Source organism: Chrysemys picta, chromosome 15, assembly GCF_011386835.1.
Source record: "Chrysemys picta bellii isolate R12L10 chromosome 15, ASM1138683v2, whole genome shotgun sequence".
NCBI lineage: Eukaryota > Metazoa > Chordata > Testudines > Emydidae > Chrysemys > Chrysemys picta.
In genome coordinates this window covers 626392-650365 of record NC_088805.1, presented here as the reverse complement: position 1 = coordinate 650365, position 23974 = coordinate 626392, and the positions used below count along the sequence as shown (strand labels likewise).

The 23974-nt window shown below is 55.8% G+C and overlaps 1 protein-coding gene across 3 annotated transcripts in view; it reads left to right on the top strand.

Moving 5' to 3' along the window:
* Positions 1–1129: 1129 nt before the first annotated feature.
* The window catches only part of SEC14L2 (SEC14 like lipid binding 2), a 49241-nt gene continuing 26396 nt past the window's right edge, over positions 1130–23974 (top strand). For 2 of the 3 annotated variants that reach the window (XR_010592799.1, XM_005278797.5), the window contains exons 1-3: positions 1130–1467; positions 10034–10109; positions 23901–23944. Coding sequence is in view for 2 of the 3 variants with exons in the window: in XM_005278797.5 (XP_005278854.3) it covers positions 1255–1467; positions 10034–10109; positions 23901–23944 (333 nt within the window). In the remaining variant the exon portion in view is untranslated. Of the gene's footprint in view, positions 1468–10033; positions 10110–23238; positions 23310–23900; positions 23945–23974 lie in introns of all 3 variants that reach the window. The other variant, XM_065568047.1, reaches the window with a different exon arrangement.

Below are 23974 nucleotides of genomic sequence, written 5' to 3'. Positions count from 1 at the left end.
CCAGGCTAGATGCAGTTCTGGTGTCTCTGCCATGGACACCACAACCCTGCTCCCCGGTGCCTGGCAATGGCCTCTCTAGCACTTGCGGCCTGAGTCTAGAAGCTGCCTGATAGCTACAGAAGGACCTAGGCCCTGATTCTGACCTTCACTGTGGCCCATGTACCCCAGCTCTGCAGGAGTAAAGAAGCCAGTAGCCCCTGGCCTGGCTGCTGCAGAGCCAGATGAATGGCTCAGAACTTGCAGCTCCCAGCATGGGGCATAACTGTAGGAGAGGGTGTTTTGATATTTTTAACTATTTGTAGCGCCTAGGAACCCCAGTCAAGGATCTGGGCCCCATTGTGCCAGGTGCTGTACAGAGCAATAACAAAGAAGACAGCTCCTGCCATAGAGAGCAATCACAACCTACAATGGTGGAAGTGCCCTCTGCACACTTCTTGTTGCTGGAATGGGGATTTGGGTACCACTGCAGCTAAGCATAAGTAAGAGCAGCCCTCTGGTTGCTCTAGCTTGTGCCAGGGGCTGACCCACTCCCTGGAGGGCCTCAGACTCAGGCAGGAAGGTGGCATAGGGCTGCTTTTCTCTTCTCCCCATCCTCTAAGCTGCACGGAGTTTAGCTCAGCCGCCACCCAAGGGTCAGGACCCTAGTGCCTGACCCTGAAGGTACTTGGCCTGGAGTCAGTGGGAGCTGTGGGTGCTCAGCACTGCTCAGGGACTGCTGAGAGACCTCCGATTCCTTGGGTTCTTTGACTGGAGAATGCAAGGGAACAGTGTGTCTGCAAAATAAAAACGACAAAGGGGAGGGGGAGAACTCTGGGCTGGGACAAGGGCATTCAAAGTCAGCCGTGTCTGGGGAGTGGGGCATGTCCTGTGTGTTGGCAGTGCAGACACTGCGGGATCTCTGGGTGAATTCATAATTTTGATCCAAAGGAACAAAACGAAAACTTGGCATCAAAATCTCCCATCTCTTCTCAGTGCAAACACACTCCTGCAGGGACCATCAAAGCTTTCGGCAGCAGCTGTGCCCGGGCAGGACAGGGTTAGTGACCGAGAGGGCAAACTGGGCAATGGAGCAGGAGTCCAAGGCCAGAGGCACAAGTTACCGTCTATTATCACAGGTCGTCAAGGGGCAGGGGCCGTACCAGACAGTGCCAGCCACGCACGGGGGTGGCTGCTCCCTGCCCAACACCTCTGCCACAGCACTCTGGCTACAATGCCCTCTCCTTCCAGCAAAACTGGTCCTGCCTGGCCTCCTACATGCTTCCTGCGTGTCTGAAACCCATCAGGGCTGCCAGGGAGCAGTCCCCTTTAAGAGGTGGAGCTTGCAGCCTGGCACAGGAAGATCAAGTCTGGAATGAACTGCCTTGGTCGGAGGAGGTTGCAGACAGAAGCCAGCTGGTCAGCACAGAAGAGACCATGAGTGGCAGGGTGGGAGATCTGAGCCCCAAGCAGGCAGAGGCGTTAGCCAAGGTGAGATCTAGCAACAGTCCCTATTCTTCAGCAATTCTGATTACTTCCTCCACACCTCCTCCAGTGGGGGAAGGGCGGTCTGGACGGGGTGTTAATTTTCTCCCCAAGTGTTGTGCCTTTGAGATGCTGGGATCCTGCAGTGATGGGGACTGTATAAGCATCTAGATAGAAGCAGGGATCTTAGAGGGGTGCAAGGGACTGGGAGAAAGCGCATCTGTGCCCCCAGGCTGACCGGGAGGCAGTTTACCTGACCTCACCCGCAGGCCGTAAACGAGATTTCAAATCTCCCTGCACCCAGCTTTCCGCAGGACTAGGGTGACCAGATGTCCCATTTTTAAAGGGACAGTCCTGTTTTTTGGGACTTTTTCTTATATAGGCACCTATTACCCCCCATCCCCTGTCCTGTTTTTTCACAGTTGCTATCTAGTAACCCTACACAGGACCATCCTGCGAGGAGATTTCTCCCGCTCCTCAGCACCCAGCACCTGTGGGACTTGGTGCCCGGAGCAGCCCAGGCCAGCTCCAGGAGCTGACTCACACAGGAGCCTGTTTGGGGAGTGAGTGGCAATCCCAGCCGTGATTAGCACAGAAAGCGTTGGCAGAGGCATCGGCTCATGGGAGCGTGATCATGCTGGGTTTCTGGGGGCTGCCGAGCCTCTAATGAGCTCCTTCTAGACTGCAGAAGGGGCAGAGGAAGCTCTCAGGGTGACTAGGAATAGGACCCCCCCACACCCTCCGTACCCTGAGATGTGTCATTAGTAGGAAATGGGACGCTGCTGGGTCCTTGAGGTGACAGAGCTGGCACCTCCACTGGGGCATGTGGTTGCCTGGCGACTAGCAGAAGGGACTGGACACAAGGGAGTATTCATGGCCTGTGTCTGGTGGAAAAGCCTCAGGGCCGCAGGCTGATTACTCGGCAATTGTTCCTTAAGCAGCTTCTGAATGAAAGGTGACTGAGTGCACAGCTGCGGGGTCCTCGCTGCACAAAGCGCCACTACCCTGTTCTCCTGCAGGGAGAGGCTGGGAGCTGCCCCACAGCCCCCACCATTCCTGCAGTGCCAATTCCTCCCTGGGCAGGAGTAGCTGGGCCTTTGCATAGTGAAGCCTAACGTCTTGTTCCCTGCAGCTCCTGGAGAGAAGGGTTTGGACTGGAGTAGCTCTGAGACCCTCCACAGCCAGTGCTCCTGCCCCATGTCCTAGTGCCTCTTGCAAGGCCAGATGGGAAGAAATGGTTAACTCACATGGTTGCTTCTTTGCCCCCTCTTTGTTCCTCTCCTTGTAAACCTTGAACTTTTCCTGCCTCCTGTGAGCTTTCACCCCCCCTTCCCATCTTCCTCTCCCTTGCCCTTCTGCATGCATTTGCTCTTTCCTATTCTCTGTCCCAACGTGCATCTGTGGGGCCCTTTTATGAAACTGCTCTTCCTTTGATGCTAACTCAGACGCATCTGTGCTGAACTTAGGAAGGGGAGAGAGGGCTGAGAGGGGTGTTAAAGGAAAAGGCCCCTGTTCTGCTATCCGGCATTGTTGGATCCATACTTGCATACAACCCCCCACCAGTATTACAAATACCTGGGAAGTGTGAGCATTGCTGGTGGCAGCCACTGGTTCAGAGCTCCCTTTATGGAGCAAGGGAGTTTTCTCAGCTGGGCTGAGAGAACCTCTTCCCCAGTGTGTTCAGAGGGAAGAGCTGTCAGCTTTGAATGAGCGTTTGTCAGTCTGGGGGAGCAAAACATGGCTTTGTCATACAGCACGTGCTTCAATGTATGTACAGGCAGGTAGGGGCAGGCTTCTGTGCATGAAGGCAAACTGCACCCACCCCCAATGAGCTCTGGCTAGCCCCCTTCCTGCAGACCCTTGAGCCAGGTGTGCAGCGTGAGCAGGAAGTTCCACCACAGGTGTAAATGGGGAAGGGAATTTTGGTAGCATTTTTACATGCACTGGGCATAGGTGCTAATGACGGCACAAGGTGGTGGAGAACCAGCCCCCACTGCATTTGAAGAGCACCTGTGCTATAGGGGTTTAAACCTGTTCCTCTAAGGAATAAAGAACAGCCTTGTAGGTAAGGTGTGTGAGTGGGTCCTGGGAGATTTGCAGTCTGTTTGCAGCTCTACCTGCATGGACTTTGGCAAGTCACTTAACCTCTGTGCCTCAGTTTCTCCAGCTATAAAATAGGGACAATTCTATTTCCCTACTTCTCTGGGGAAGCCATGAGTGTTAATTAGTGCTTGGGGAGCCTTAGCAGCCCTAGAAGTGCCGTGTGTGATCAACAATTCTATTTTGCATTCTTCTCATCAGCTGGTTTTCATGACTCCTCCTGTCAGTTTCAATGGAACTTTCAAATTAAAATAAAAAGAAAGCGAGAGATGCTGGCTGGCAGGGAAACCTCTCCCCCATCCCACTTCCTGGCATTCAAGGGAGAGGGAGGCTGTGGGTTAAGAGTGGGACGTCCCAGGAGCTCTCTGTGGTGTGGTTGTGTGGGAGTGAGGGAGGGATTGCAGCTAATCATCATGTACAAGTCTAGGTCCTTCTATCTGTCTAGAAAGTAAACCAGTCCAAGTGACAGTAACTTAGTGTAGTACTACATTCATAGCTCCCCTAAAGATCATCTGAAAGTCACCTCAAAACAGCATTCAAAAGTGGCTGCCTTCCCCATTGAAATCTGCATTCATCAGAGGAAGTCTCAGCTCCACAGATTTCACAGGGCTATGGAGACTGGCACAGGAAAGGTTTCTGGTGTTAGACCCGGGAGCCTGATTCTTGCACCTTGCATGGCCATTGACTCCTGTGCAAAGTTTCTGGGCAGCATTTCACACACACCCTTTTTGCACAGGTGTCAGCGATCTCACAAGGGGCAGGGCAGGGGAGAATCCGATTGCACACTGATTTATTCTGGATGCAGTTCAGTTGGCTTTGATGCTCTGTTGCATCATTCCAAACAACGATACGTGTCTTCCTTTAAAGGATCATGGAACATGGGTCCCAGGATCCCAGCTCAGTAGCAACTAAGAGTCACTGTTGTCTAACAGCCGCGCAGGGCCCTCTGTGAAATGCATCAGTGTCCACATGAAACCCAGAATGATTCAGCCTCAGCAGAGATATGAAAGACTGCCTGGCCACAGTTGCCAACTTTCACATGGTAAATAAGCACCCTGACTTTCACAATAAGCCAAAAATCAAGCTAATCCCATTTCAAAACAAACCCAAAACAAGCCAACCCCTAAGAACCCCAACGCTCGATGTGACTAGATCCCCCCGGCGTGCAGTCTGGGACTGTGGTGGGCCCACTGTGCACCCCTGACTCTCTCCCCCACCTTGCCCCTGCTTGCCCGCCCCTGCTTGCTGGGAGCCGATCAAAAAATAGAAGCAACAAGCCACAAGCTAAAAACTAGCCAACAAGCAACTCACAAGCCAATTAAGCCAAAAACAAGCCCAATTTCTGTGTTTTTTTCCCATGGGTTTGGCATGTCTGTGCCTGGCCCAGTGACTGAATCCTCCCTCACACCAAGAGGTGAATTCCTGGCACATTGGCATAGTAGTGAGGGGGAAGGGGGCAGTTTATCCTGTCGCTGGCTGTTTGACCTCTTCTGTGGCTAAATGTAGGGCCTGCAGGGTTGTCAAGCTAATAGCTTGCGCTACTGCTTACAATTGATTTTAAATGTGTAGACACAGAAACTTCAAACAAACCAAGACCCCAAAAGACAGGCTGGGGATGTCCAAGTCTCTCCCTTTGAGGTGAAGCTGGAACCTGCCATGTGCCATAATGTCAGGGGCAATTTGGAGACTGCTTTGCCTTTTTGACTCGGGCTGTAGCAGGACAGAGGAGTTGCTAGCCTGGAACAGACCCGAGGTCCCTCTAGTTCAGTGTCCTGGCTCTGGCAGTGGCCAGCATCAGATACTTCAGAGGCAGACATCAAAACCCTTCCATAAGGGACAATAATGCCACATTTTCCAAAGTTGCCTCCCAGACTGTGGGCGCTGAGAGATCTGAGGCCAAATTTCCAGGGATGCTGGAGGCCCAAAGCTCCCTTGGTTTCAAATTAGGTTGGCAGTGCTCAGCACTTGGAAAATCATGTCTCAAATCAGCACCCAAAATCAGGGATGGTCTCGAAAATGTGGCCCTTAAGAATAACAAGCCCATTGGGGACCATTTCTAGCCACAGATTTATGGGTGTGCGGTTATACCTTGGAGCAGGAAGGTTGATCTCCTTTACACATTTTTATTCTTTCCGATCATCACTATAAACACCTTACACTTCTTTCAAAACTCTATCAAACTGTTTACCTCACCCGTGTCTTCTGGCAGCGAGCTCCAGAGATGAATTAGACGTTTAAAGTGTTTCCACCTATCAGTTTTAGCTGTGATGCCTTTTAATGTCTTGGGAGGTCCCCTTGTTTTTATATTATAAGAGGCAAACTGGGACGAGATTAGTGAGGATGGAGGGGGTATTTTAGATGGACAGTTGAATTAGAGAGAGAGAGATTTTAAGCACTGGGAAGGTTGGGGAAGTTTTGCCAACTGAGAAGTGTTATAGTCTCTGCAGAGGGTCTGATCTGATGCATAGTTGCACATAATTGAAATCTCTATTGTGCAATATCTTTGGTTCAAGGAATCAGAGCTGGGGCACAGCATTAATTGACAACAGATCTTTGGAAATTCTCCTCTCCTGCTTCCCAGAGCTACTGCTGGGCTTTCATCTTATCCTCCCTTCGCACTGCTCCTCCGTGGTGCTGTTCTCAAGGCAAAGGAATTAATCTCAGATTTAATTACACCTAATTTCAGACCACAATAATCTAACCAGCCCCATTAAGAAGGGACGGGAAGGACTTAGAGTGCTCTGCCCCTCTGAGATTTATGCTATTCATTGCCCTGGTGCAGCCGTGGCTGACCCTGGTGTGTGTCCTGGGAAGAGGGGGGGATCAGCTGACCTGCAGGCTCAGGCTTAACTCTCACATCTGTTATTTGGGACTGATTCCTCCCCTGCCCTTTGCACCCCCATGTTGGGTTTGCCATTGACCCAAGGGCACCTGCTTGGGCTCCCCTGCTGCCTCTCAAACTGATGCCAATGTTGCGCTGCACAGCAGCCTGCAGGGGGTGCATGCATAGCAATTCCCAGCCATTAACGCCCCCCCCCGCCCCCCCGTTCTCCATATCTTGGGCAGGGGCCAGCTCTGTGATTCAGATGAGAATTGCCGGCCCAAGGAGAGAAATGCTGCCTCCAACACAAATTGCCCACATGCCTTTGTGCCCTATGCTAGCACCTGAAGGTTCCCTTCAGGAACCCTAGAGACCCCTTTAGACCCCTAAAGATTGCTTTAATGCCTCCCCTTTTGGGAGACTGAGATCAGGGCTACCCTGTAGCACTGACCCCCGTTTCCCTTCCAGCTCAGCTGTGCTGTTCCTCACTTGGCCAGAAGGAGCCACTGTTGAGCATGACAGGCATCTCCTCTCCCGGGCTGGGATGTGCTGCCCTGCCCTCAGCACTGCAAGGAATTAAACAGGCTCCAGCACCCCATCTGGCTCCCCTCACAGCCGCATCCAGGGCTGAGCTGGTTAGTTAGCCAGGTGTAGAGAGGCCCCCAGTAGATTTCATGCTATCTTTGGCCCCTCCAGGAAGCTCTGCCTAGGGAAGCATTGGGGAGTGTTGTGGTGACTGGCAGTCCAGCTAAGGCAGGAAGGCTTGATCCCAGAGGCGGGCCCCGTGCACTCCCCCATGGACGGTCAGACCCTGGGCTAGGTCTCACGGGGAGCTTGGTTCCATAGCCAGTCTGGGTCCCATCTCCCCCCTGCCTGGGCTCTGTGCCAGCACTTCCCAAGGAGCACAGCGGGCTGAGTGACCAGTGGCCCTGCTTCTTCATTGCTCGCTTCCTGCTTGTGCCTTTAAACTGCCTTGGTTTCCCCCTATTCCCAGGGCAGTCTGGGCCTGGGCAGCCCCCAGTTTAAATTACAGGAGCCCCAAGGCTGAGGACAAGCCCCCTTTCCCACCACATCTCTTATGCTGGCCAGGGAGTTCCCTTACGCAAGGGCTATTCCCAGGAGCAGCAACAACCCCGTTGCGCTGCCCAAGTGGCAGAAGGGTCACGGCACAAACGATCGCTGGGAAACGGTCCTTGATGAGCTGGCTCCTCACTGGCTCATGGCTTTGACGATCAGGACCAAGGCCTTGATCTGGCAGTGGCAGCATGAAAACCAGAGCTGTGTGCCGAGCGCGATCGATGAAAGCACTGAAATGCCCTTGCAAATAGAGACCCAAGCTGAAAGCAACTGGAGCCCCAGCCTGAACGCCAGGGCACTGAACCTCAGGGATGGGGATGGGGATGGGTCACAGGACTGAAATATCAACTTGTGGGTGGGGGGTGCTGGGTTTCTAAAGGACGTGAGCCCCACATGCAATTGTACTGCGTAGGTTGCTGCGTGGCGTGGGGTGGAAGGAGCTGAATGCCCCCTTGGAGTGATGCGTTAGAAAGGAGTAGCAGGGAAACACCCCACCAGCAAGATCTCCGGAGCTGCGGACAGGCCTGCTGGGGAGGTGGTGGAAGTGCCTCCCATGGGATCCTGCAGCTAGACTGGAGAGAGAACAACCCTGTTTCCAGCCCAGAGGGCTGGACTAGATGGGACCTAATGGGACTCTTCCACCTTTACAGCGTCTTCCCTGAAACCCTGATCTCTAGGGGGCAGGGGTACATTGCCATGGTGAAGAGCTCCTCATTAGACAGCTCCCTGCCCCCCCCTCCCCAAATTCCCCAATACTCCTTCTGTGCCTGCAGCCATCCTGGCCTGTGGTATAAGCAATGGCAGAAAGGGAGAGGGCTAGGGTTACCATATTTCAGCGAGCAAAAAAGAGGACGGGAGGAGCCCCGCCCTAGCCCCGCCCCTGCCCCTCCCACTTCCCACCCCCCCTGACCTCCCAACCCTCCCCCCGTTCCTTGTCCCCTGACTACCCACTCCTGGGACACCTGCCCCTAACTGCCCCCCAGGACTATCTAAGCCTCCCTGCCTCTTGTCCCCTGACTGCCCCAACCTTTATCCACACCCCCACCCCCAGACAGACCCCTGGGACTCCCACGCCCCATCCAACCACTCCCCACCCCCTGACAGCCCCCCCCCCAGAATTCCCAACCCATCTAAACCCCTCTGCTCCCTGTCCCCTGACTGCTCCGATCCCTCTCCGCACTCCTGCCCCCTGACAGCCCCCCCCAGAACTCCCAACCCATCTAAACCCCTCTGCTCCCTGTCCCCTGACTGCTCCGATCCCTCTCCCCACTCCTGCCCCCTGACAGCTCCCCCCCAGAACTCCCAGCCCCCTACCCCCCCCGCTCCTTGTCCCCTGACTGCCCCCTCCTGGGACCCCTGCTCCTAACTGCCCTCCAGAACCCCACCCCCTACCTAAGACTCCCTGTTCCTTGTCCCCTAACTGCCCCCTCCTAAGACCCCCCCCCAACTGCCCACCAGGACCCTACCCCCTACCTGTACCCTGACTGCCCAAAACTTTCTCCACTCCCCCCAAAAAGCCCCCCCCATTTCTTGACTGCCCCCTCCAGAACCTCCCTGCCCCTTCTCCTGCCCCCCTTACCCTGCTGCTCAGAACAGGGTGTTGGGCTCTGTGCGAGCCGGACACGTGGCTGAGCTCCCCAGCACAACAAAACCCGGTCCCTGGCCCTGCACAACAAAACCCGGTCCCTGGTCCGGAGCGGGTTGCAGGGGAGAGCTGCTCTTGTATCAGCACAAAGTGCTCTCGCTCCCGTTTTGCTACGCTGCATGGCAGAAACCGCTCCCAGTTGCAAAAGGGGAGGGCTGCACTTTGTGCTGAGACACTTGCTCAGAATGCAGGGCGGAGCTCCTCTCCAGCTGCTCCGGAGTCCAGCCCGGGACTTTCCTGCAGCCCTCCCAGCCGCTCGGTCTGCTCTGCCTGTGGGGGAAATCCTGGACATTGTGAGTGCTTTACAAATTCCCCCCGGACGCTATTTTTAGCACAAAAAGGAGGACATGTCCGGGTAAATCCGGACGAATGGTAACCCTAGAGAGGGCCCTTCTCTCCAACCCACAAGTCACTGCAGTCTGGGCATCTCCACTTGGGGCCCAAACATTGGGTGCAGGCCTTTTGCTGTTCTGCAGCCCCCAGCTCCGGGAGCGCGAAGCCAATGCAGGAAACACATCCTGCTGTAGACATGCTCAGCAGTCACTTTGCCCTTCGGTCTTAGTGGTTGAGGGAAACAGGTCAGACTTGTGAGAGGCCTTGGGCAGATGGCAGGACAGGCATGGGGCTGTCTGCAGCCTGGCAGCTGGGCACTTCCTGGGCAATTGCATGCAACGTGCCCCTTGGGAGTCTACCTCCTCCTTGCCCCTGCCCTGACTAAAGTCTAACTGTGGGATCAACCTTGGGAGTCCCAGGGCCTAGCACCTGGGGATGAGGTGGGGCGGGTCATGGAGGCTGGGTGAGAAGTTCTGGCCTCTGCACTGAGACACTGAGCTTGTGGGCCCTGCGGGGCCCAGTTGGTGCCTCCAGCTTTGCTGATCCTGCACTGGGAAGTGCCCATGACGCTGTCCCTGCTCCTCTTCTCTCTGCAGTTCCGCGAGAACCTCCAGGACGTGCTGCCCTCCCTTCCCCATCATGACGACTACTTCCTCTTGCGCTGGCTCAGAGGTAACAGGGGCTGGAGGAGGGAGGAGATGCGTTGTGGAGCCAAGCTAGCCCTAGTTGCCCCCCAGCACCCAGCCCCTTGAGCCAAGATCAGCCGCAGGCACTGAGCCACTGCTGGAGCTTTCTTCTTGTTCTCACTCCTGCAAGACAGGAAGAAAATGGATGGGCCTGAGTTTGCCTGGGGTGTTTTAGGTTTGCCCCATAGAGGGAATGGGGGTGTGTCACCACTGAGCAGGGAAGGGTGGAAATGCCTGCTTGGGCACAAGAGGAGGGAATGGCTAGTAGGGGGAGATTCCCCTGCTGAGCTCCTGGGAGGAGGGGGAAGAGGAAATCCCTTAGCACCACTTTTGCTGTAGGATTCAGACCCCAGGCTCCAAGCAGCCCTGGGATATCGGGTTTATCTTTAAGCTGCTGGTTTCTCTCAGAGTCAGAGAACAATAGAGCAGTCTGACCCCCTGTGGGGGTGGTGGCAGAACAGGTAGGGCAGCCCAGGATTAGGGGCCCCACACAGGTGGATGCAACACCTGCCAGTGTCTGGGTGCAGTGGAAGATGGTTCAGGTGTGGGAACTGGATTGGGGGAGGGAGAAGCTGCTCTTTTGTCTGGGGCAGCTGCGGTTTTGGGTTACACACAATCCCTGTGAGCAGGTGCAGGGAGCTAGCCACATTTCTTGGTTGCATTAGCTGTGGCCCGAGCCAGTCCTGCAGCGGGGAACCCAGAGGGGAAAGGGCTAAGAGCTCAGCTCTGTGAGAGGTCTGGGCCCTGGCCATGGCAAAGCCAGCCTGCTCTGTCTGGGGCATGAATGGGCTGACTTGGCTTGTGGGGGCACATGGCTTCCTGAGCACTCAGGCCTGAGTGTTTCCAGCCCGCTGCTCCTCTCACATGGAGCCTGAGTCCTGGGGGGGATCCCCAGGTCTGATTCCCAGCTGGGGGCACCAGTGGGACACCCCACAGTTAGAGCCAAGCAGGGAACAAAGACTGACATCATCTGCAGGAAGCTGGGTGGGTTGGTACAGATCAGGCCGATATCACAGGCCGATGAGGGGCCTTATCTTGGCAGGGGGTGGGGCAGTGAACTGTGAGCTCGGTTATCACAGAGAACTCCCTCCCTCCCACTTTCTCCTGCTATCTGTTTTGGAAAGTCCAAAATTCAGAGACTTGTCCAGCCCTGACCTGGGAGATTTCTATCCCCGTGCGGCTGGGCAGGCCCAGTGTGGCTGGGGCAGGCAATGCCAGATCCGGGGCAGGCAATGCCAGATCCAGGGCAAGTCCCAGTACAAGGGGCTCTGTGGGTCCTGTCTGCTTGGCCTCAGTGTTAGGGGGAGGCTTCTAAAAGCACAGGGGTGCCTGCCTCTCCTTGACTGGCCCACCCACCCTTCCTACCTTTGCATAGCTCCCCCATAGGCTCTGACCTCCCAGGCTCTCACTGTAGCAAGCCCCAAAGAGGGGCCCTCCAAGATCAGGATCTTTCCACTTGGCCCCATGAAGCCAGGACCCTAAACACACCCACAAGGCCCTGAGATCACTCCTCTGGTCTAAGGGGGTGTGGAGAGCAGGAGGGGCTGGGGGGGATCAGTCTGTCCAAGCAGTGGGCTGCTTTTAGTTTATGGGTGGACGGTTGCTCTGTAAGCACCCAGCTGGACAGCATGGGCCCAGGCAGCTTAGCCCCAAATTTACATTGTTCGGTCATTAAAATACAGGGCTTTTTACAAACCTCAGTGTTGGGACCAGCATTATAACAAAAGGAACTCCTTCCCCTGCAGTGTTGGGGATCCACTTAGATGCCAGAGTAGGCCAACTGGCTTAGGACTCCTGCTTCCTATGCTAGAGGTCATGGGTTCAAATCCATCTGATGCCATGGGGTGGGGGACGAAGAGTGCATGAATGGGGCAGTAACCTTAGATTAGGGTTACCATATTTCAACAATCAAAAAAGAGGACAGTGGCCCCTGCCCCTCCCCCTCCCACTTCCTGCCCCCCTCAGAACCCCCAACCCCGCTCCTTGTCCCCTGACTGCCCCCTCCTGGGACCCCTGCCCCTAACTGCCCCCCAGGACCCCACCCCCTACCTAAGCCTCCCTGCTCCTTGTCCCCTGACTGCCCCCTCCTGAGACCCCCCTCCATCCTATCTGCCCCCTAGGACCCTACTCCCTACCTGTCTCCTGACTTTCCAAAACCTTATCCACACTAGGGTTACCATACGTCCTCTTTTTCCTGGACATGTCCGGCTTTTCGGCAGTCAAACCCCCGTCCGGGGGGAATTGCCAAAAAGCCGAACATGTCCGGGAAAATGGCGGCTCTGCTCCTCCCCGACTCTTCGGCTCTGTTTAAGAGCCGGGCTGCCCGAACGCTACCGGCTTCGGGCAGCCCCGTGCCTCCAGACCCTGCGCCGCCGGAGCCTGGGAGGGGAAGTGCCCGGCTGGGGGCGCAGGGTCTGGAGGCACGGGGGCTGCCCGAAGCCGGTAGCGCTCGGGCAGCCCGGCTCTTAAACAGAGCCGAAGAGTCGGGGAGGAGCAGAGCCGCGGTGGCTGGAGCCTCCAGCCGCCGGGGCTCTGTGTAACTGACACAGTGTCAGTTACACAGAGCCGCAGCCCTTGGAGGCTTTGCTCCTCTTTGGCTCTGCTCCTCTTTGGCTCTGTTTAAGAGCCGGGCTGCCCGAGAGCTACTGGCTTTGGGCAGCCCCCTTGCCTCCGGACCCTGCGCCCCCAGCTGGGCACTTCCCCTCCCGGGCTCCGGCGGTGCAGGGTCCGGAGGCACGGGGGCTGCCCAAAGCCGGTAGCGCTGGGGCAGCCCGGCACTTAAACAGAGCCTAAGAGGAGCAGAGCCTCCAGCTGCGGGGGCTCTGCTCCTCTTCAGTTCTGTGTAACTTATACAGTGTAAGTTACGCAGAGCCGCCGGAGCCCCGGAGGGGAAGTGCCCGGCTGGGGGCGCAGGGTCCGGAGGCATAGGGGCTGCCCAAAGCCCGAGCGCTACCGGCTTCACGGTTTGCCGGGCAGCCTCCAGACCCTGCGCCCCCGGCTGGGCGCTTTCCCTCCCGGGCTCCAGCTGCGCTGGGGAAGCGCCGGCCGGGGGTGCAGGGTCTGGGGGCTGCCCGGCAAACCGTGAAGCTGGTAGCACTGGGGCAGCCCTTTCCCCCTGGCTGGGAGTGGGAGGGAGGAGGGGGCGGGGTTAGGGTGTGGAAGGGGCGGAGTTGGGGCGGGGCTAGGGGTGGGGAAATGGGCGGGGCCAGGGCCCGTGGAGGGTCCTCTTTTTTTATTTATGAGATATGGTAACCCTAATCCACCCCCCCGTCCCCTGACAGCCCCCCCCAGAACTCCTGACCCATCCAGCCCTCTCCCTGTCTCTTCTTGACTGCCCCCTCCAGAACCCCCCTGCCCCTTCTCTGACCTCCTGGCCCCCTTACCGTGCCACTCAGAACAGCGTGTCAGGCTCCACGCCGAGCCCGACACACTGCCGCGCTCCCCCACGGAGCACATAGCCCGGTTCCTGCCCTTGCAGAGTGCTGCGGAGTGGCGCGCTGGGCAGCAGGGGAGGGGGAGGAGCTCCAGACTGCTGGAGGCCTGATGCAAATGGCCGGCGATCTGCGAATGCAGGGAGGGGGAGGGAGGGAGAGAGAGGAGGGGAGTGATCTGAAGCTTCAGGGGAGAGGAAGGGGAAGCGGAGGAGGGGCTCTGGCTGCCGGAGCCCTGTGCAAGTGGCTCGATCTGACTGGCTGCCCTGTCAGCCGTGCATGGGGGAGGAAATCCGGACATTTACAAATTCCCCCGGGACGCTATTTTTAAACTCAAAAAGCCGGACATGTCCAGGAGAATCCGGACAAATGGTAACCCTACCTTAGATGGAAGCGTGCGTGCGTGTGCGCGTGTGCGTGTCCTCTCTGCCTGACCTGCAGCTGATCTGAGTCTGGTATAGCCCCAGCTCTTTCACTCAAGCTGCAGCAGCTCATGCTTTTAGCTCAGGAGGTCACTGCCTCAGTGCCTATGGGCTGGCCAAGACTGCGCGGCTTTCACATAATGGTCCTTTTGGGTGGATCCACTTATGGGGTTGGGTCTTCACCCGTGTCTCTACAAAGCCGAGACATCTGCAGTACTGGTTCCACACCCTGCAGCAGTGAGCCAATCCCATGTGTTAAACATAAATATTAAATTAAAAAAACCACAATTGCCTTCAAAATCACCAGACTTAATAAGCTTTCTGAGCAACTAGGTGGCTGAGGTAATATCTCCCTGGACCAGCCTCTTTTGGTGAGGGACAAGCTTTCAGGCTTCCACACAGCTCTTCTTCTGTGTAAGCTCAAAAGTGTCTCTCTCCCACCAACAGACTTTGATCTAACAAAAGATATTCCCTCATCCCCTTTGGCTCTCTAGTATCCTGGGACCAGCACGTCTGCACCACCACTGCATCCAATCAACTTTCTGTTTCTTTTGTTTGCCGTCTGCTTTCAGAGCCTTTAGGGCAGGGGTTCTCAAACTGGGGGTTGGGACCCCTCAGGAGGTCACGAGGTTATTACATGGGGGGGTCACGAGCTGTCAGCCTCCACCCCAAACCCCGCTTTGCCTCCAGCATTTATAATGGTGTTAAATATATAAAAAGGTATTTTTAATTTATAAGGGGGATTGCACTCAGACGCTTGCTATTTGAAAAGGGGTCACCAGTACAAACGTTTGAGAACCATTGCTTCAGGGGACATTGGGGTCTGAGTGTCAGGCTATTCTCCACAAACCCAAGGCCAGAAACTTACTTAGGGGTGATTCTCACCTAATCACTTGACTTTGGAGGCTGGGACTTGCCAAAATGACACCGAATGTCATGAGCTCAGGGATAAAGTCCTGACAGTTGGGGACACTGCCCCAGCAAACACTGCAGGGCTTGGGAGATAGCTGCAGTGCTTTTTCTTAGGGCAGATTCCCCCACTCGACAAGCTACCAAGAAGGCTCTGCCTGTTGGACTTTACAAAGCAGATAAGCACTGCGATTGGAAAAAGGGCAAGTGACAGAGCTTTCTGTGATAAAAGGAGCTCACAGTTCACCCTCTCTCCTGCAGAGGTGCGATAAAGCTGCTCTGGGACAGAACCCAGGGGATTTAAGCCCTAGCAGCCCTTCATAGAGAGATCATAAATGGAGCTATTAAGGGGGGAGGGATGTTGCAAAGCCATTGATCTGTGCACCCCTGCACCACAGGCCAGTCTCCTTCGTTTGAGCCTGGGGTCACACTCCAACTCCTCCTTCCAAACAGCGGAGCCTGCTGGCTGTGGGGGCGGGGGAAAGAAGGTACTTTAAAGAGATTTTACACATCAGTAGAACTTGCCGTTTATCTCCCATTCACTGAGAATCCTGGGAAACCCCTGGCACCTCCTGAGCCCGCTTCCTCTTCAAAGCTCTTTACCAGTACTAGATAAGGAGAGGCAGTGTACCCTAGTGCACCAGACTGGCACTTAGGGGACCTGGGTTCTAGTCCTAAATCTACTGCATGACCTTAGGCAAGTCATTTAACATCTCTGCACCTCAGTGTTCCCATCTGTAAATTGGGAATAATGACACTGACCTCCTTTGAGAGCTACTGATGAAAAGAGCACTAGTCCTTATGCCCACTCCTGTTATAGGAGTCAGGCTGCTCCTGAGTTCTAGTCCTGGCTCTGCAACTGACCTCACCGGTCTGTGCCTCAGTTTCCTTATCTGTGACCTGGGGGATAGTGATACTTCCCTACCAGGTAGGGGCGCTCTCAGATTAAGTTTAATCACTTTAGTGCTGAGTAGCTGTAATGAGTTACACATGAGCGTATCGTCCTCATGATTGTGCTTAATAACCAACCCTTCCCAAGTCATATAAAGCACAGTCCAGCCCCTACCCAGAGAGAATCCTGTGTCACGTCTGGCTCCATCGTGCTGGGTGCTGTGCACACACTTCAAAGACAGACATTGCCGCAAAACTGGGGAGATGTGTCACTCCCAGGTTTGGGCCTGTGTTTCCCTGAATTCAGGCATGAGACTAGTATTTCTAGTACTTTGCGAGAGCACAAGCCATTATTACTATGGATGCAAAATTAGGGCAGGAATGTAAATAGTTGCCACAGCAGGCTGAGGAGCCCAGGGCAGGATCAGGCAGGAGGCAGCGATAGGCAGGGAGGGAACTGGCCCGTACCATTACTTCTAAATCTGGGAGCACAGGCACTCAGCGCTGGAGAGCAAGGTCGTAACCAGCTATTATCCCAGCCCAGAAGGGCAACGTCCCAGCACCTGGCCAGACAAATGCAGAGAGCTCCCGTGGCAGGAATCCTCTGTGCGGTATAAACTCGCTCGTAGCTGGAGGTACAGTCCTAACTATGGTGATAATAGGTAAACCGCAACCTGAGTGTCCCCTCACAGCCAGGGGTGGGTCTGAGGTACTGTGCCTCAGTTTCCCCATAAATCAGTAAGCTCCACTAGAGGCTCTCTGGTGGCCAAAAATACCCCTCCTTGGGGCCTGGCTTTATGAACAAAGTAAATCTCAAAGTCCAACACTACAGCCATTACAGCTATCCTTTAACCTGCGCTCAGGCCTTCTTGGCTGGAGTCTTTTTCTGCTTTCCCTGGCCCTCTAGCCTGGTTCTGCTTTCCAGACCCAAAGATCCCCTGCAGGAGTGCCCTGTTCACCACAGCTCTAGTGCAATCTCTGCCATAGCTTCCTCACTAAATGTCTGTCCCCCCACTTCTTCCAGCTCTTACTCCTGAGGACATTCTGCACCAAAAAATTAAAAATTCTGCACACACTATTTTAAAATTCTGCAAATTTTATTTGTCAAATAAATGTGGAAGCTCCAGCATGGCACTGGGGAACATAGGCCACTGACTGCACGGAGGTGGGAGATCACTGTGCAGCTTGCCCCTGGGACACGGACTCAGCAGTGAGGCTGCACCCAACCCTGACACAGTGCAAGGATGGGGCCTGCCCCAGAAACACCCTGGGGTCCTGCCCCTCTGTGCCAGGTGCACCAGGTGTGGGCAGGCAGGCTCAGCAAGGCCAGGCTCCAAGTGTAGAGGGGCTTAGTGTGAGGGAATCCAGGTGTGGTTAGAGAGAGTTCTGTGTGGGGCAGCCTGGGTGCGGGCAGCTAAGTGGGGGATTCAGGTGCTGGGGGGATCTGGATGCACAGGGGATTGTTGGGGGATTCTGGGTGCAAAGGGACTCTGCAGGGTGGTCCAGGTGAAGGTTATTGGGGCTCAGCAGGAAGGGTGTCTGGGTGTGGGAGGGATAGAGCTTGGCAGGGGGTCAGTGTGGGGAGCTCAGTGGGGGGGGGTCCAGATGCTGGGGGAGTGGCGCTCAGTGGGGTGGGGGATCCAGCTGCAGCTCGTTGGGGCTCAGTAGGGTGGGGGTGTGGATGGCTCGTTGGAGTGGTGCAGGGTGAGTGGGGCTCATCGTGGGGATTCTGAGTGCAGAGAGATGAGGCTCAGCAGGAGGGTCTGGGTATGAGGGGTCTTGGGCAGATGGGGGAGTAGCTCCCTGTACAGGGATCCCACCCCCTGCAGCTGAGGAGCAATGGGTGCAGGAAGCACACACGGGGGGGGGGGGGAGGAGGCAGTTTGCAGAGCTTCCTACAACCAGGGGAGAAATCTGGGCATGGGTCTGACACAGCCCCAGAGGCCGTGCAGGAGAAGAGGAAGTTCTGTCCTCCCCAGCCCAGTCATGACTAGCAGCTGAGCCTGGCACAGGGTAGGAGGCACCAGCCAAGTCTTCCCCAGGTCTGCCTCCTGCCCCAGAATGATTTACCTCTCTGCCGGCTGCTCTGGGCACCCAAAACATACTGCTGAGGAGAGTCGCATGACCACTCTTGTGGCTTCCCTTTGCTTCTGTCACGGAGTGTGTGGGAGTCAGGGCCCTGCACCCCCCCACTTCCTGCAATTCACCATGACTCTCAGCTAGCCAGTAAAACAGAAGGTTAACCTGCAACATTACCAGGTTAATACTCCCTACTCCGTCACATCTCTCCCCCCTTCGAGACTGAACTGAGCAGGGTCACTCTAACCAGTGACCTGGAGAAGTCAGGCCCCCTTCTCCAGGACCATGCATCAATTAACACATTAGGCACTCCCCTTCCCATGGACCACTTCCGTATTATAATCCTGGAGGAGCAGGCTCCACCTCAGGAGCTTGGCATTGGCTCTTTTCATCTGACCTGGCTCCACCAGTCAGTGTACACAGTGAAGTGTCGCCCAAATAGCTATGGCTCTAGTTTCTTAAGGGCTCCTACCATAGCCAGGCATTCCTTCTCTATGGCTGCGTTTAGTGAGTCCAGCACGTAGTTTTGCTCCTGAGGTAACGACTTCTTGCTCAGGTACACGATGGGGTGTCTCTCCCCCTTTTCATCAACCTGCATTAAACACTGCACCCAGCCCCGTGTCTGAGGCGTCAGTGACACTATAAGGGCTTGTCAAAGTCTGGGTTTACCAGAACTGGGCCACTGACCAGAGCCTCCTTCAGGGCACAGAGAGCCTTCTGGCACTGCTCAGTCCAGACCACCTTGTCTGGCTCCCTTCTTGCATAGCTCAGGGGGTGGCTATGGCGCTAAAGTGGTGCACGAATCTTCGATAATACCCTGCCATCCCAATAAAGGCCTGGACCTGCTTCTTGGTTTGAGGAGTGGGCCAGTCTCTGATCGCCTCCACCTTGGCTGGTTCTGGCTTTAGGCAGCCACTCCCCACCCAGTGGCCCAAGTAAGATACTTCGGCCATCCCCACCTTGCACACTCAGCTTTTATGGTCAGCCCAGCCTCCTGGAGTCGGTCCAGCACTTGTTTAACCTGGGACACATGGTCCTCCCAGGTCTGGCTAAAGACACAGATGTCAATGTACATCATTGGCAAAACTCTCCATCCCCCTCAGTATGTCCACAGCAGGGCCAGCTCTGGCTTTTTTGCCACCCCAAGCAAAAAACCAACCAACCAAAAAAACCTGTGGGGTGTCCCGAGCGGCAAAGCGCACACACACACACACACACAGAGCAAGGTGGCCTGAGCAGCAAAAAAATACCAAAAAAACCTGCAGGGCAGCCGGAGCCAGGGTGCAGGGGGACTCCCTGTGCTGCAGACGTGCCCCCAGCTAGCGGGGGGAAGGGGGAGGGAGCCGGGGGGAGAGAAAGAAGGGGGGCAGCCAGGGCTTCAGCAGGGCGTGCACCACGCAGCCCCTCTCGCTGCGCCACCTGCCGCTCCAGTCGGCTGGGAGGGAAGGACGCAGGCTGCCCCTGCCGAGTTTGCTGCAGGGCGCTCCCCTCCTCCGTTCCGTCGCCCACTACAAGGCAGCCGGAGCAGCAAACCAAAAAAGAAAAGGGTGGCCGGAATGCCCCTTGGCTTGCTCGGCTGGTGCCTGGAGCTAGCCCTGGTCCACAGCCACCTTCCCGAAAAGCCTCCTCTATGATGGCAAAGGTCTCAAAACTGCTTTCCCCTTGTCCTGGGCCTTCTCCACCCGCTGACAGGGGCACAAGATCTGCAATACTGTTGGACAGTATTAAATGACTCCAGGCCAGTAAAAGTTCTGTAGCAGCCTCTGCCTGGTGCGCCAGATTCCCTGGTGTCCTGTGAGAGGGATGTCATGGGCCAGATACAGTAGCTTGCAGCGATACTCTGGGGGACCACCAGCTGCCTCCGGATCCCCCACAACTCCACTTCCCCTGGGGGATCCCATTCTTGGTACAGGAATCCCTTCTCCCCACAGGAACCTCTCCTGGCAGCCTTTCCCCATGGTCTGCGGCCAGCCAGGTCCCTTAGCTTCTGCAAGGAGGGATCTTTCTGCAACTTGGCCTGGAACTCAGCAGCTGGGGAAGGGATGGGGGCCTGCTCCCTCTCGCTGGCTGGGTCTGAAGCTTGCAGCCCCCATGAGCCTTGTCTCTGGGTGCTCCCTCCCCTCTGGGGTGGGGTTCTGCACCTCTGGTGAGGTACCCTCCCCGATGTCAGGGCGTTGTGCCCCTCGCCGGCTCTGGGTCACGACCAGGGCGTTCTGGGGATTGCTTGGCCAATCCTCTAGGTCACCCCCATCAACACCTCAGTGGGCAAGTTATGGTGCACCCCCACATCCTTGGGGCCCTCCTTGGCCCCCCATTTCAGATGTGCCCCTCACCACAGGCACCTTGAATGGGGTCCTGCTCAAGCCCATCAGGGTCAGGTAGGTATTGGGCACCACCCGATCTGGGGGCACCACCTTGGGCCAAGCCAGCGTCACCTCAGTGCCCGTGTCCCAGTATCCATTGACCTTCCTCCCATCCACCTCCAGAGGAACAAGGCACTCGCTCAGCAGGGAGAACCCTGTGCCCACCCTGTAAACTGAGAACCTTGAATCCGGAACATCAAGCCCCCCAGAGGAGCTGGTCTGGGAAACTCCTCCCTCCTCAGCAGTTGGTTAGCTGCCAGCCCCTCCTGTCTGGAAGCCTGCCCCTCCTCAGGCGGGTCTCTACCTAGTTAACCCTGCGAGGGTTCGATTTGCTCAGTCTGTCTTTGAGCTTGGGGCACTGGGTCCATATGTGGCCTCTCTGCCCACAGTAATAACAATTCACGCTCCATTGGTCCCCTCGAGCCGGTCAGTTGGTCCTGGTGCCAGTTGTTCCCCTGGAGAGGGGGTTCTCCACATTGCCAGGGTGGCTCACTCTCTGCACCATGGTGGGCTTATTCTTTTGGGACTCCTCCATTCTACCCCCTGACCGGCTGTCCACAAACTCGTCAGCCAGCTGCCCTGCAGGTCCTCTGGCTTTTTGTCCTCCAACCATATCCTCAGGTCAGATGGGCAATGTTCATACGGGTGCTCCAGTACAACCAGTTTAACCATGTCCTCCTTTGTCTGGCCCCATCTGCCCACTTGTGAACATATCCCTCCATTCGGAGGATCAGTTCCAGATATGTGTCCGCTGACTCTGGAAATTTGTCAGTATGTCTCGGGAGTCATCCCAAACTTGCATAACAGGGCCTTTTTGAACAGTTCATAATCCTCTGCCTCCACCCCTTCCATTCGGTTGTACATCCCTATGGCTTTGGGGTCCAGTAAGGGGTGAGGAACCGGAGCCTGTCTGCAGGGTCAACTCTGTGCAGCCGCAGACCTTCTCAACGGCCAGCAGGAATTCATCCATGTCCTCCCCTTCCTTAAACTGGGACAGGATGCGCTTATCAAAGTTACATGTAGTCCTGGGTCCCCACTCATTCACTGCAGCAGGGGGCTCTCTGCTCCTCAACTTTGCCAACTCCAGTTCATGCTGCCGCTGTTTCTCCCAATCCTCCAGCTCTTTCACTTTTAGAATCATAGAATATCAGAGTTGGAAGGGACCTCAGGAGGTCATATAGTCCAACCCCCTGCTCAAAGCAGGACCAATCCTCAGACAGATTTTTACCCTAGTTCCCTAAAAGCCATTTAGGGAACTAGGGTAAAAATCTGTCTGGGGATTGGTCCTGCTTTGAGGAAGCCACCCTCAAGGTTTTATCTACTTCTCCCATTCCAGCTGCCTCAGCTCCAGCGACAGGGGAGCTTGGCCATGAGGATCCCCTGCTGGCTGCGGGGGTCACAGTGTTCGCCTGGCTGCTTCTAGCCACTCCCCTAGCCATAAGTAGGAGGGGCCTTGGAGTGCCCTCAGCAGCAGTCTGACCACTCCCAGCTGGGACAGACACCGGTGCCAGCACTGCATCTGCTGGGCTGCTTCCCTCAGCGATCCTCCTCCTCCAGCTGTGCTTTGGTGGCCTTCCCTCTGCGAAGCCCTCTCTCCTTGCACAGCTCTACAAGGTCCCTTTTAAGGAGATAGTTATACATCTCTCCACTGTTCTCAAGTTGTTGTGGACTCTCAGGCCTGTGTGCTCTCAGCTCCCCTTGGTTTCCAGGAAGAACCTCTACTGTGCCAGCCCTTCTCCAGGTCACCACCTCTCTCCCAGGGTCAAGCCACAGACTCCTCCGCCCCTGAAACCGCTCACTGCAGTCCCCAGGGGGACCCCGTTACTGCAACAGTCCTTCTCGCTGGTCACACACTCCCAGGGGTTAAATGTAACTCCTCTGCCTCCTGAAACCGGTCCTCTGAGCCTTCAGCACGCCTGGTTCTTGTTAATCCCCCTTCATTTTACTGCTCCCCAGTCACTTACTGCAGGAAGTGTCATCCATGGGATGCAGTACATCCCACCACTACCACCAGTGGTCACAGAGTGTGGGGGAGTCAGGGCCCTACACTCCCCACTTCCTGCAATTCACTGTGATTCTCAGCCAGCCAGTAAAACAGAAGGTTTATTAGACGACAGGAACACAGTCTAAAATAGAGCTTGTAGGTACAGAAAACAGGCCCCCTCAGTCAGATCCCTCTTGGGGGGTGGAGAGCCCAGACCCAGGTTCTGGGCCTCCCCCCATGTCTCCCAGCCAGCTCCAAACTGAAACCCCTTCCTGCTGCCTCACCCAGCCACACCCCTGCCCCCCCCTCCAGCCTTTGTCCATTTTCCCAGACAGAAGGTGGCACCTGGCCCCAACCCCTTCCTGGGCTCAGGTTATGAAGGGCAGCCGCCATCACTTACATGCTGGCCATCAAGTATCATCCCTCTGTGAAGTCACACCCTTATTTCCAATCACCATCTAGTATTGGTGCAGTACCCCAGGGAAACAGAGGCATGCCCCGTATTAGCAGAAGACAGTAAACTAGTAAAACTCCCATGCAACATTACCAAACTCCCTACTCCATCACAGCTTCCCTCTCAGAAAGTCATTTTTCTACAGGGAAGTAAAGAAATCTGCAGGGAACATAAATTCTGTGCATGCGCAGTGGTGCAGAATTCCCCCAGGAGTATCTTCTAGGGGAATCCTGTTCAGGTGTGTCTACTCGGTAACTAAAGATAGCTGGTCCCAGGTCTCTAGCTCTTAAATGGGCATGTCACCCTGTTCCAGGCCCCTTGTTGCTCCCTGCATGTATCAGACTCAGAGCTCCTGGCTTCCATGACAGGAAAGCGTGGCCACCTGTTGGTTCCTGCTAGCCCTGCGGAGCTAACTCAGCTAAGTGAGAGGGAGCTGGAGTCTATTCCATCCTGTGCAATGTCAGCAGAACTGTCCAGCAGTCAGTGACCTCTGCACATCTCCCTGGAAGCCCAGAGGCTGCCCCAGTGTGGCTGGCATCACTGGCTGCAGAATAATAACAGGAAGGAACGTTTCCCTTGTAGGTCTCTGGTTTGGATGCAGCCCAGGGAGTGGTGGTGGAGAGTGGAACTCATCAGCATCTGATGGCAGGCAGGTGGCTTGTGTGTAATGAGTTGGTGGGCCTCAGCTCAGTTTGCAGCAGGCAGATAGCCACATAAAACAAATTGCCACCCCAGCTGGTGCTATTCACTCCAATAGTGGCAGCTCAGTTGAGAAGCCATGGACTGAATGGATCACATGGACTGATCCCAGGAGTTCAGTCCCTCTGGGAGAGGGGCCAGGAACAACTCAGGGGCTGATTTTTCCTGCTGATCCTGTACCTCACCGGCGCTGTGCTCCAGCCCCCAGTGCTGCCGTGCTGGCATCATTCACCAGCAGGCAGGGCCGGCTCCAGGGTTTTGGCCACCCCAAGCAGCCAAAAAGAGAAAGCAGCCGCGATCCCGATCTGCGGCGGCAATTCAACGGAAGGTCCTTCGCTCCGAGCCGGAGTGAGGGACCATCTGCTGAATTGCCGCCGAATAGTTGGACGTGCTGCCCCTCTCCGGAGTGGCCGCCCCAAGCACCTGGGTGACAAGCTGGTGCCTGGAGCCGGCCCTGCCAGCAGGAACTCCCTGGGGCAAGCTGTTTAGATGGGTAATAACAGAATGGGCCTAGCCACGAGCATAACCTCCCCGTTCTGTTGCAGCTCGATGTTTCGACCTTCAGAAAGCCGAGGCCATGGTCCGGAAGGTAAGAGACCCTCCCAGCCCCCGTCCCTGG